Here is a 14,031-nt window from a genome sequence, read left to right as displayed (position 1 = left end):
TATAGCACAGAAAGATACTGTTAACGGGAGTCAGCAATGTGCGGGCGTGTGAAAATAAGTGTGTACACAGTATCATACCAGCTGTCGGAGGTGCGTGAGGGAGTATATGGAGGCAGGCAGTGAGCACAGCTTGTTGTTGCTGACGATGAGCACTCGAAGGAGAGGAAGTTGAAACAACGACGGGGGCAAACTGGACAGAAGATTACGACTGTGGAGACAAGCAGACACACACATACACATACACACACACATACACACACACACACACACACACACACACACACACACACACACACACGGTGATGTCATTCAAGTGGCATATCCATCTGGGCCTGATGCAACAGATACACCCGTTTTTAAAACCTCCTTCATGGAAGTGTAATGTTTTCATCCAGTTAAATGTTGTAGCTAGCCTAGAAAAAATGCGCAGCTACGCCAAGTCTTTGTTATTTCTTGTTATACAATATATTTGTTTTGAGCCTACACTTTTGCTGCCTGTATTAGCAGCCACCTGGAGGGGTTTTCCAGTCTCCTAGCAACAGTGAAATTACAGCGTCGAGGACGGAGGAGTGTCAGTGTGGTTCAGTTGTTTTAAGAAGGTTTGGACGGCCAATCTTCATCTCCAGCACAAACAGTTTTCAAACAACAGCTGCACTTTAGAGGCGTCATGCACTTGCAACGTGCTAACTGTGAAGTGGATGCAACGCGTTGACTACTGCGGTGCGCTGAAGTGCAACCTTCAATCAAAATTCACTAAAACTGAGGATTTACTCATTTGGGCTTTTGCAGACCAGCTTCTGGGTTCAGTTTGGACTGACTGCACTTAGAACAGTTGCTGTAAGGCTCCATTGTGGGTGCAATCATTTTCAAATTTTCCAGGCAAAGTAATATACATCAATTGTTCTCAACCACCAGGCGGTGCAGGCCAGAAAAACCAGAAGAAGCAATATAATTCAGCTAGAAGTGCCATTTTCCATAACTTTACTGGCTAAAATCCATTATTTTTGTCTTAATCACCCTCAGCTTGGCACACACTCTGTGGCATTTCTCCTCATCACTCCCTGTCCCACTCTCCCAAACTCAGGACTTGAGATACCCAGCTCATCATCACTAGCTTTCAACATTCAGCAGAGCATACAATCTGTGAAAGGAAACCACCTGAGTGCTGCTGAAACATCAATCTGTAGTTTACGTTTATTTAGAAAGTAACCACAATGAAATACAAAGCACGTAGGCCAAGTTTTTGTTTCTGTGTAGATTTGTTTTTATGCTTGCCCAGTCTGTCACTCTTGTTTTCCCTCCCTGCCTGTGTCATTTTCCATTGACTTTAAGGCTTATTTGTGTGTTTGAGGACAAATAGAGAGAGATCATTTCTCAAATGAAACATGCAACAAAAAGACTGTGTTTGGTAACAGGAAACCACATGCCATACTTCTATCTTAAAATGTAGAAAGCGAATTCACACCACCAGCAAAAATAAAATCGTTGTCAGTATGAAACTGGTCTGCAGTCCGTAAAGATTTTGATAATCTGTTGCAGCAATGCTGTAATGTTCTAACATGTGAGGAAGGACTTCGAGTAAGTAGTGAGTACAATGTGATCAGATCAGAAATAATGGCCAAAGCTTTGAAAACAGGACCCAGGCTTTGGTTAAAGTAATGATAAAAAGGCTTCTTATTGGATTAACTAGATGTTTAAAATAGGATTCAAATGATTGACTGATTGTTAGCTTCAGCACAATGAGAATTAGCTAACTGGCTCAGATGGTAGCACATGGAGTTCTTTGAGTTACCTGAGGTTGAGGTAGGTGAGGGCCTGCAGGTTGCCCAGGCTGGAGGACAGTGAACGCATCCCATTGTGGTAAAGGCTCAGTGTCTCCAGAGAGATGAACTGACAGAGCTCCTCCGGCAGCTCACACAGACGGTTCTTTGACAGATCTGACAACATAAGAAGAAGACCAAACATTAGACGGACCCATCAGCATGGAAAGTGAGACATTAAGTTGTGGAAACTACTATTTAACTCAAGCACTTTATTAGGGGATGGAAATTCAGTAGGGATGGGAATTAGCTAAAGAGCTGCTGAAAATCATCATTATAATTCTTATGGTGCTGATTTAATATGTCTTGTAATTTTGCAACATTTCCCTCGTTTCCTGTCAGTCGAGTGTCAAACAATGGCCATTAAAATAACATGTCAGTGTGTGAGAGATGTTCATAAAGCTGGAAGGAAACGCCGCATGGCTCTGATGGTGAGGCAATGGGCGCTTTTTGGAGGTGCGGGTGGAAGTACAAAAAACAAGATCAAGGAAGTCTAGCCAAATATGAAATGGAGCAAACAACGAAAAACCAAGGCAGTCCGTTGTCAGGTGAAATGTTTATTCCCTGACCATACAGGCAAACAAACCGACCAGCGCGCATCAATTCTCGGTCTTCATCAGGGTCTGGAAACACATAATCAGTCTGAAACACATAATCAGTCTGTGTTAGTCCCCAACAAATGGGGACTAACACAGAGCCCACAGAGGGCACATGCCTAAGAAGAATAAAACTACAATACTTTTATGGAAATACTTTTTTGGCATGTATGGAGCCCATATTTTCAAATTTCAACAAATGAGCGCTTTCACCAAAGTGTGTAATAGTAAGTAGGTCATTTATCTTGAGATTAAATTTAGGACAGAGAGCGGTGGGTGAATGGAGGCAGAGGCCAAGATATTCTGTTTTGTTTTGGTTTTTCTCTATTTTCTAGTCTTCAAACCCAAACAGAGATCATAACCCTGATGACATCCATCAAATTCATACTTTGGTTTTATAGTTGATGCATCTTTGTGCCGTTTGACAGGATCCACACCATTTTCCAAAACCACCAGCCTAAAATTACCGAACAGCTCCAAGCAGGGAACCCACACACTGAGCGTTGGCAAGGCCAACACTCGTCCACTTCTGACCGAACTGGGTGAGTATTTCCAAAAATAGCTGCTACTGGCTGCTTCCCACTTTCTGCTTCCAGAGTGACTGTATGTAGGCCATTCTCATCCACCTTGAAGGATATGTGAATACCAGTTCATTCTACTGCCAATTAAGAATTGAGGTGAACCCTCCAAATCGGAACATGTAAAAAGTCACAAAAATGTTGCTGTTACACACCTTCAAATGATCCCAGGACAGCTTTACAGAATTGATCAGACTCTCTCACTTCCTTGCTTGAATATACCTCTTCAATTTAGAGACAATGGCATCAATAATGACAAAATGGTTCCAGTTTTAGTTGAGTTTTTAAGACATGATTGGAGAATTGCAATGCACTTCCTAGTAGAGCTGGAACAAATACAATTAACAGAAATCACAAACAATTTTAATCTGACTGACTTGTTTCTTGTTGCCCTCCACCTCCTGACCAAATAACCCTCCATATGCTGGATGGCACACAGTCACACCCACTTTTGAGTGACCTTATCCATGCACAAACAATCACATTCCTCTCAAAAAATCACAGCCCACCCACAGCTTCCATTTCGCTCAGATGTATGTCAGGTTAGTGAAGATAAAAATGCTCTAACTGCCATTTCACAGGGGAAAGAATGCTCTGTTTAATCTGATTCAGACAGATTAGAAACATAATCTTCCACCATCATTTTTCTCATTCTCCCCCTGAAAAATCTTCCACCTTCCAAGCATCGCTTCTTTTGCCCGAACCTCCCCCTTTCCTAATGATGGTATCGCTGGGCGTGTTCAGTATTGACTGTCATCGACACGTCTTCTTCTCTACACAAATATCTGCACCGCTTAAACTCTACATCAGGATGCATGTGGGACAAAAGACATGTGAGAATGCAGCAGACACAACAAAGCACTGAGAGATGGTCTATAGAGCTGCAGTGATTCCAAAAAGCACCATTAGCACTGAGCTTTCACTGGCGGCCGGATGAGACAGAAGTCTGTCAATGGCAGACAGCCCAATGGCTTTTTATTGATTGCTGTTGGAAGCAGCAGGGCTCGAGGAGGAGGAGGCAGTTCCTCTCTTTGTTAGGGCTTATATGGGGACTTTTGGAAGGCTTGAACTGAAAAATTCAGGAGGAGAACATGGCCCATGACTTTTTGCTAATATACAGTCAGATGGGTTGATAATAGTGGGACATGGTCCTATAGAGAATCATCATGCAGCTTCATGTTTAGATAAGCACTGTGCAGTGGAGTGAATTTTAATGGTTTTTCCATTATCACCTTTTTCACTTTCAGCTTGCCATTATGTTTTTAAGTGTTCTGTCTGTTCACCGTCTCTCTTTATATCAAGAATTATACAGGAGGGAGAAAGATTCCGGGAGTCCATATTCCTTCCTCAGTCTGAGAGCTGGAGCAACTCATCAAATAAATAGATTAATTGGTGGACAGAATTCATTATTTTGATAATCGATTAATCTTTTAACTCATTTTTACTCGCAAAAATGTCAAACATTCATTGAGTTGCTGATTTTCTTTGTTTCATGTGATAAAGAAGTCATTATTATGGGGTTTTAAACTGAAGACATTTTAGATTATGGTGGGTATTTTTTATATATATATTTCTATACTAAACATTAATAAAAAAAATCAATACAGCAATCAATAACGGAAATAATTGTTCACTGTAGCCCTTATCAAACTACAGACAAACTACTGCCCAATTTAACAACCATAATAAATTTTACAAGCTGGCAAAATCAGTCTATTTCTGATCTCTAACAACAGCTATTAACTGTTAATAATTATGGACAGAATAATAATGGGGACACCAGTAAAATTAATGGAAATGAGGTCTAACTATGTGTTCAATAAAGCAGAAAGTAGAAAAGATACATCATTTACTGATAAACCATGGTCTACATTAAGAGAGAGACAGAGATATTTATGTATATACAGCAAATGTGAGAGTGGCTAGATTCTGTACAGTAGCTCTAAAGCCTGATCTCTACCCATCTTCACTGTCCCATAGCTGGAGGGGAGCTGCCTGAACAATAGGTGGGGGTGGAAATGTGTGTGTGTGTGTGCTTGTGTGTGTGGGTGCATGTGTGGGTGTGTGTATATGTGTGTGTCAGCTCTGGGGGATGGAGAGGTTGTCTAGTCTCTGTATCCGCTGTTGCAAAAAACAGCCAGATATGTGGGTGCTCCAGTTTGGTTTAAAAGGGAAGTGCTGGCTTGGAACTTATTTACACAGCAAAAAAGTAAATAAAAGTATTTGCTGTACAGTACATGCACATACACTTTTGCAATGCCATATTTGTGAGCACCTAAACCTCATCATAAATCCAATCCAGTTCTTATCTTAACCTCCTTAAATCCATGCATTAATACAGATATTGCCCATATTTGGTCTTTCTAAGTACAAAAATAAAACACACACACACACACACACACACACACACACACACACACACACACAGCTGAAAAGTCTGAGGCAGCCTTTCGCTGTTTTTTTCCCAGGAGGCATTCCTGCCAAAATGTCCTGGTAGTTGTTGAAACAAAGCCAGACTGACTGACTATAAGCATCATGGGAAAAACATGTGCTGTGGAATGGGCACTGAAATGTCCATTCTCTCACTGGCCTGCCATGGTTCAAACAGCAGGACGCTGGCTTGAAGCAGGCTGGCTCTATGGTCCAGAGCCAACTCTGTCTGCTCAACAAAGCAGCATGAAGAGGAGGAGGGCCAACATGTCACGATGACAAGAGCTGAGATCCTTCCGGTTAAACAGCTGACTCATACTGACCCTTGGCAATTTGTTCCCAGATTGTCTAGATCAAGCGGAGACAGTTCACAGCTGCCATTATAGTGAGTGTCAAATGTGATTTGGCTTTCCTGCCCAGTGCAAACAGATGTAAGGGATGGTTGTGGCCATTTGTTACCTGACCTCAGGTACACACTTCAAAGTCTGGTCTGATTTGTTTTAGGTAAATTAACTGAGGTTGAAGGTCTGTCAGTGAAGGCTTGGAAACACATACTGTATACAGCCTAATTGTTATTGGCTGAATCTATGGTGAATAAGAGCCGATATACAGTGCATTTGGCTTCGGTGATTCAATGAACAATAAAAAGATTCTCAAGAAAAACATGTCTACATCCATGGAAGAACTGAAAGTATGTCCATTCTTGTCCTTGGAAATAGTAGCCTGACCAACAAATCTTAACTCAAAGTCCACTTAGTAGCTTCTTCAACAAATTACAGTGATGGAAACAGTGAGATGCCTCCAACTTCCATGTCGAATGAAAAGGACATTGGTAGGAAGAGTAAATCACTAACCGCTGATTCGTTAGGAGAAAAGAAAAGCAAATTCATCTGTCAAGACAAAAAGGGAAAGTAATTATTAACTACTTTACCAAAAACAGAGTCAACCTTGCAGAGACACGCATGTTTATACAGTGTCACCCCATTTGACAGAATGAATCCATACTAGGCACTTAAAGGTCCCTGCTGACCTGGATTGACCCCAGTGTACTTACCATGGTGACCATGTAGATTTCGTGACAGGCTTAAGAACAGGGTCACCTGTCATTAACCTTGAGAAATGAGCTTAGATGAAAAAAGACAAACACGAACTTGCGGATGTGTTAATGATGGGAACATCTTCTTCTTTCTACCTGGGGTTTTGGGTCTGCCCTACATCCGCCTTCGCTGTCACACAGCTACAGTGAACTTCATCAGTGCTAAGTCCACCAACCTAGGCAAGTTTCAGAGTGTGCTGGATGGACCTGACAATTAATAGAAAACACCTGCTATGAAATCACTGGTTGTGGTGGAGCCAGAAGTGCCACATGTGTAAAAGGTTTCTCCTGCAGTGTTTGGATGTACGTATTAGTTGTTGGGCCTGCATGCAACTTGGAACTGAGATTAAAGGTGCTGCATGCATAAATCAATGGTGTGAAGTCACAATGGTCAAACCAATGACAATAAAGCTTTATCAAAATGGAACTTAAGCATCGAAGTGCAATCTTGTCCTCAGAAACATAAACAAGACGTTTGAGCTGAGTCACATGGTCTTCATCTGTGAATGGCATTCGCTCAGTTGTCATCAAGATAGATCTGTTGACAAAAATTGCTGTGGGTCATATGATAACAGCTACTGAGCTAGCATATCAACAGATCCATCTCCATGACAACTGAGTAAACTTATTAATAGACCCTGTGCTATGGATGAAAGCTCCAGAAAAAAAGGGAAAGGACTTTGATTTGAGATTGTGTTGTCAAGATAAAACTTTCATCAAATTTGAGATCTGTTATTATTACAGCTCATATAAAGGTAGCTAATGCTTAACCTTTCGAACCTTTTAAACAAAAGGAATGAACTGTGAGACCAGAAGATGCAGCCTAAAACACTGTCTAAACAGGATTGCAAAGGATCAGCAGAACAAGGAGGATTGGCCTCTCCGAGCAGAGCACTGTGTCTAATTAGAGTTCAGGATGTGATGGAGGAGGATCCACTTCAGACACTTGCATCACTGCTGACCCAGTGACCTGTAGAACTTATGACACACTGCTTAGGGGGACATTTTGTAAAGTCTCTTAACACATGAGGAAAAGTCCTTCAGTATATCAAAGCAGACAGACAAATCCATTGTTAAAAAAAACTATAAAAACACACTCACATGCACTTATATTCCAGAATGTATTGCATAACCTGGGGCCTCACTCAGGTACTGATCAACACACTGACATAATCAGCAAGTCTTTAGGCCGCTGTTCAAAAGTCTCAGTTTTACAAATGAGACTACACTGGTACATTGTTGAACAAGTCTTCAAAGGTTTGTGGATTCTTTGTAGACTATTCTTCCAAGTCAGACATCATGGAGAAAGATAGCCAACACTTCTTTCATTTGGTAATTGTTTCCAGGGATAACATGGGGATCTTATTTTCCATTCCAAAAAGGAGGTCTTAAAAACTTCATGATAAGGCAACTGAACTTCCATGTCAGCACAAACTACTGCACCCTGTCAAAGACAATTAACACACTAATCTGTTTGCAAATCTTATTACCTTTTCAAGCCACAAGGCCGCTCCTGTAAACTGTCCGTACCACAAGAAGTTACCTATTAAGTGCTTCTGAAGGCCAGTGAAGGCAGCTAATCCATCAAATTTGTCTTGCTATGGTAAAAATCAGGTGTGATGTGTGATTGGGTGTGGTTTGGTGCATCAAAAGCTTACCAGCATCCTGTGGATGACAGAGTCACATAGGCGCCACAAATTGCATCACTGATAGCTGTATCACACCCAACCACAAACCATACCTGGCTTTCACCATAGCAACATGATTTTGATTGGGGCAGCACGGTTGTTCAGTGTTTGGCACCATCTCCTCACGGTGAGGAAGTCCTGGTTTCCATGCTGGGGCAGGAGCAGGGCCTTTTTGTGTGAAGTCTGCCAGTTGGCATTGGCTTAGAACTGGAGCTGGTCCCCTGGCACCACTCAGTGGCTGCCCACTGCTCCCAACACTTAGCTTAAATACAGATGCTAATGGACAAATCTTCGTAAACTAGTCTATTTGAAGCATACCCTTCTATAAATGACAAGAGACAGAAGATGTTTTGGAGCAGCGTGAGCCATTGTTTTCCTACAGGGAGGTAGGGCTGTTCATGATACTCTAAGTTTGAACATATATATTAAAAGAAATGTAAAAATCCATACATTCTATTGTGAAAATTAATATTCAATTTTATGTTAACATTCATGACCAACAGACCAGTTGTTTCTAGTTCAACAAAATGCTCTTGCTCTTTAACAAAATGGTCTATCTCTGTAAACTGCTCAGATTTCACGCCTTGCCATTCAAAACTCAAGCTGACCTTGTTTGTCGGTGACCTTTCAGTGCACAGCCAATGATATGAGTGCCCACGACTTAACCTGAGAGCAACCCATGACAGATAGAAAACTCATTCTTGGCAGGACGACTTTACCACGGCCCAATGTCTGCAGTCAGACTGGGCTACCAGGTATGTGAATAAGTAGACAATGCGGCTTCTCTTCTACCTGGCACTGATTAAGTGCAGAGGGCCTATCTGTCATGGAGGGATTGGGCAAAATGCCAGAGACAACTTATAATACTGCTTCAAAAACAGTTGAATCACTTCCTTTAACACAAAGTGGAAAAACACTAAAAACTACAAGCCTACAATGGGTAGTATTTACTGCAGGGCCGCTGCATTCAATTGTGTTTCGTCACACTAACCAAGGAAATACCTTAAAAATAGGATATCGGGTATCTCAACACCTCACCTGCTTAGGGGTGGTGACTGAGTTCTAAGGTGCATGATGAAGGCATTGAGAGCCTGTATTTTTCCATGAACAACAAAGTAAAAAGAGGAAGAAAAAGTAAATGATTAAAGCAACAACTGATGAAGATATGACTATCAGTGAAAAATGAAAAAGAAGGACAAGAAAATCCAAAAAGTTGCTCTTTCAACTCTGGTATGCAAAGAAGAGGCATAAAGAGGCCAGAGGAGGTGGGAAGGACAACATCTCTGAAACACCCCAAACCACATTCAGCTGCTTGAAACTGTTGAGGCAGAACATGTTCACACTTGCAGCTTCAAAAACTCACTTTTCAGATTTGTGCATGTTTATCAGAGTTGTTCCTACATCTCATCTCACAAGCTGTGTGGCGTCGATGAAGCATCAACGATGCCAACTGCAGCCAAGCGGCAAGCTTCACAATTAATTCCATGTCCCTCAGCCAACAAACACACACTCACACTCCACTCAGCCCTCAGCGTGACACTGAAATGGAAGAAAAGACGGGACCCCATGGGCCTCCCTGTGTGTCCAGAGGCGTGTTTGTGTGTTCACACAATTGAGGCTCGACTCATATCACGTTCTGAAGGAGGGAGGTGAGGTTCACAGAAAAGGTAAAGGAGGAGGGGGAGAGTGAATGAGTAACAGGCATACAGTATAATACCAGCAGGAGAGCCTGGACAAAGGAGCTGAGGAGCAGCCAGAAAAAGAAAGAAAAAAACAAAGAGACCAAGCAGGAGGATGCCAAGACAACAAAACCCCCCTGAGAGGAGTGACTCAACAAATAGGGGAGCTCTTCACTGGAGTAAATCCACAGGGTTGAAGGGACTGCTGGGAAAGACCTGTCTCTGCAAACCACAGAGAGAGCACTATGGGTGGACCTTAAATGCTGCTATTTACAAAGCCTGTCCAACATTTTCTGTAATAATATGCAACTTTTTCACAGTTAAATTTACTACTTTCTAATGCATCTCTAGTTTTTTTAAATGTTAAAGTACTACAAGACTTGTCAAAAGCATTTAAAACCAGCATAATGTTTGGCTCTAACCCATCATGTCTTTATCTAAATAAAACTGGTTTTTAAGATGAATGCGTGGCCATAGTAAACAATGCAACCACTTAAATATACAGTCTCACTTGGTCTGGTATGAGCAGTAGCTTATGGGAGCTAGTGTTTGCAAATGTTCAGTAGGCGTTGTGCCCACCTTGCTGACTGTGAATCCAACATTCACTCTCTTTTACCTGTTTTTTTGTCTTTTCCTGAGTAAAGTATCTGTCTCTTTAGCTGTTAAATGTTCGACTAAGTTCACGAGCAGGGCTCTAACTTTGTCTGCTGTTTGGTGCTGAGTAGTGCACAGTGGGTTTTTAGAGCTTCTTCACTGAAAACAGCTGCCTGAGCTTGAAGACGAAGGCTGCCAGTAGAACTGTGCGCCATGAACCTAAAGCAATGAGCTGAAAGACACAGAAGTGATCAGAGTAGTAATATAAGATTTAACAGTTTATTCAAAAATCACGATTGCTCTCTTGGATACAAAATGATTAATACATAAGTAAAACCATAGCCGCTTTGTTTCAAACGAGCATCCGACATTTACCGGCTACACCTTACCCTGGCTTGTTTAAAATGCTGGAGCCCGCCACTCGCTCTGATGCTGTTTGGGTTTATTTCACAACGTTGCCAATGACAACACAACTCTGCTGTAAGACAGGATGTGGCTGTATTGATTCCTGTGACAGTGTTGGTTACAGCGAGCTGAGGAGCAGCACTGTTGACAGAAGCAGAACACCACAGCTCCATTAGTGTGTGTGTGGGTGAGACTGTTGCATGACGAGGCCTGAGTGTGACGACGGAGAGAACTGCGCTACGTTCTGTAGTTGAGTAAGGGATGGATACGTACATGGCGTGTAGCCATCAAGTCAGCACATTAAATAGGAGAAAAAAATGAAAGAATAATCACTTTTCAAGAGCTCAACAGCTGTTTAATTTCCATGTTGTATGATTTATGAAATACGCCATTTCATTTTAACATCATATGTTGAATACACTGATGAAAAGTTAGCTTTTTTTAGCCATTTCATGCCCAACAACTGCTTGGAGCAGTAGCTCTGTGCAGCATCTCAGAAGTCTTGAACGGCTGCAAGGCCAGCACAAACTGTCATGACTAACCAAAGCCCAGGTGACTCAGTTAGATAACAAGATAGCACACGTGAATAAAATTGGTTTGGGCTTCCATTCCGTTTTGGTGGAGCTACATTAACAGATACCACTCCTTCCAGTCTCTGTGCTCAGCTTAGCTCACCATGTTCAAGACCTGTTGGCTCCAAAATGTTGATGTAGCCCTTAAATGCTTCAGGAGAAAAACAGTCCAGCTGTTAGGTTTGTTAGAATTAGTGCATTATTGTTGACACTTGAGGATGCAGGGAAGGGGCCTTAGTCTGGGATAAAACCGAAGGAGAGACCAGGGTGATGTTTTTTCTTCACACAGAAAGTCAAACCATGGTGAGAGACACTTCATAAGACTGATTTCTAGTCTACAGCAGATGATAGGGAGTAACTCTCCTTTTCTGATGTATTGTACTTGGCAAGTAAGACCTGATTCGCCTGCCCTCCACTCAGTCTGTCTCCTTCCTCCTACATCAACTCCTCCTCCACCCTTCCATTGCTCATGTTTGCTTCTTTCCACCTCGTCCTCTCTTCTTTCCCTCCCACAGACTGCAGTGTTTCTTTATGCTCTTGTATGCAAAAGCTCAAAGCTTCATGCAAAAGGGGAAATCCACTATGACCACACTCAGAACTCCTGATGACACCTAACAAGTACACAGCAAAGACATGACATAAAGCAGGAGGAGGCAGTAAATCCAAATTATGACGAAAGGCCGTCAATAAAAAGTCTTTGAACCAGACCAAAAATATTAACACTATCAGCTGTTCTTTGATGAAATTCCACATTTTAGGGTCCATGCTTGCAAAAGCTTTGCCCCTTTAGATTTGATTTGAGTAATGACCTCAGACATTGTGAAAGACAGTGTGGTTTTAATAGCTCAGAAGTGTTCTCTGTGGCTTTGCCATGTAATGACTTGGAGGCAATTAAGAAAAATTGAAAATATATTCTGCCAGCCAACATTACAATGAGAGTAGTGTGTGAGGGCTGTGTGGGGTTTATTAGAGGCCTGGAAGAAGGGTTCGAACAAGGTTTAGTAGATTTATGTAAGAGTGAGACAAACTGGACAGGACCAGCATGTATGTAACTAAAGTTCACTTTCTTTATCAATTAGTCTGTTGATTATTTTCCCATTTAATCAATGACTTGGTCTATAAAGCGGCTGAACATGGACAAAATGCTTATTGTGATCTGGAAAAACCCCTACGTGATGTCATCAATTTGCTTGTTATGGGTGTTTTTGCTAAATTAGACTAAAGATTAAGTGATTATCAAAATAGTTGTAGTTTAATTTGCCATTTCGGGCTTGGAGGAAACACTGTGCCTGCCAACAATGTCAACCAAAGGGCAGATATGCATAGAAGAAAAAACAAGTATTCAAGTATTTTTGTTATCTAACAGAGCAGAATTTGTGTAGCCAATACTACTACAGTAATCCAACAGCATGTGTCACTTTATACAACTTCCACATTTAATGTAGGATAAGGAACATGCATTCAACTCTCACTTGACCCAGTTTAGCCAGACTACAGCGAAAAGTTAATCTCTGATCATCACAGTTGCCACAAGACCCCTGCAGTTCTCCAAACATCACTGCTCAATGACAGACTGGCAGCAAGCCTTATATGAATCTGAGAGAAAACGGCAAATTCTATTAACTAAAATGTTACAGTAAGCCTATAATAACTGTAGTAAACACATAGTAACCCGGATAGTTGAAATGCAGCTTTCATCTCGCAGTAAGTAACCTCTCCGAGGCCCCATGCCTCCTCTATGGTGAACTTCCTCAGTGAATCAGCCATCTGGACACCAAACACTGTGGGAGTTAATGGATCTGCTTGGTTACATAAGACAAGCAGGGCTTCGGCTTTCATTATTCACCAAGTGTTCTTATAGTGTTACATTGTGTTGCGGGACAAACACAGTGCCAGGAGGAATGGGACTGAGGCCGATTTACTAATGGCTGCCTGCTGAGCCTGCGGGACACAGCAGCTACAGCACAACACAACAAATAAAGAAAATAAAGCAAATAGAGACCCTTGCGTGCAACCATGATGTCCTGGTTTCAAATCCAGCATGGGACCTTCAGCGTGGGTCAGCTGTCCCCCAGCCACTCTTGTCGGCCTATGCCATGAACTGTCAAAAGTTTGAAACGAGTGTGTTGCTTGGCTGGCTTCCTTGCAGCAGCTTTATCATTTAGTACTATTTATCTTTGAGATCAATGTGATGTCAGTGTGGAGAGATCAAAGTAAGTGATAGGAAGACAGTGGAACAAATGATACACTCCCTGACTTAGATAAGGCTAACCATATTTTACAGTTTCATTACTGAGAAGAGCCAAACCAACAATGAACTCAACCCACTAACAAGGATTGTGTATGTGTGTCAAAACCTGATATATCTTCTTCCTCTTTGCCACAGAGCTCTGTCACTGTTGTCCAAAAACTATTAAAAACATCAATGAGCCACACTGTTGCACTGGATGACATGTTCATTTATTACCATGAACACACACACACTGTAGATCATTTTGACTCAATCCCACACACACCGTCCTGCTGCCCCAAATACTCAGTGAAGCACCAAATGCGGATTAATCTGCTGCTGA

The 14,031-nt window shown here is 41.8% G+C and overlaps 1 protein-coding gene across 2 annotated transcripts in view; it reads right to left on the bottom strand.

The window, feature by feature from the left end:
* Nucleotides 1-14,031, bottom strand: part of lrch4 (leucine-rich repeats and calponin homology (CH) domain containing 4) — a 50,960-nt gene that overhangs the window by 24,588 nt on the left and 12,341 nt on the right. For both annotated transcript variants that reach the window (XM_076724691.1, XM_076724690.1), the window contains exons 2-3: nt 1,793-1,937; nt 79-208 (exon numbers count right to left, since the gene is read on the bottom strand). In XM_076724691.1, the coding sequence (XP_076580806.1) occupies nt 79-208; nt 1,793-1,937 (275 nt within the window). The remainder of the gene's footprint in view (nt 1-78; nt 209-1,792; nt 1,938-14,031) is intronic.

This window comes from Chaetodon auriga, chromosome 24 (assembly GCF_051107435.1).
Source record: "Chaetodon auriga isolate fChaAug3 chromosome 24, fChaAug3.hap1, whole genome shotgun sequence".
NCBI classification, from domain to species: Eukaryota; Metazoa; Chordata; class Actinopteri; order Chaetodontiformes; family Chaetodontidae; genus Chaetodon; species Chaetodon auriga.
This window is presented reverse-complemented; position numbering and strand designations above follow the sequence as displayed.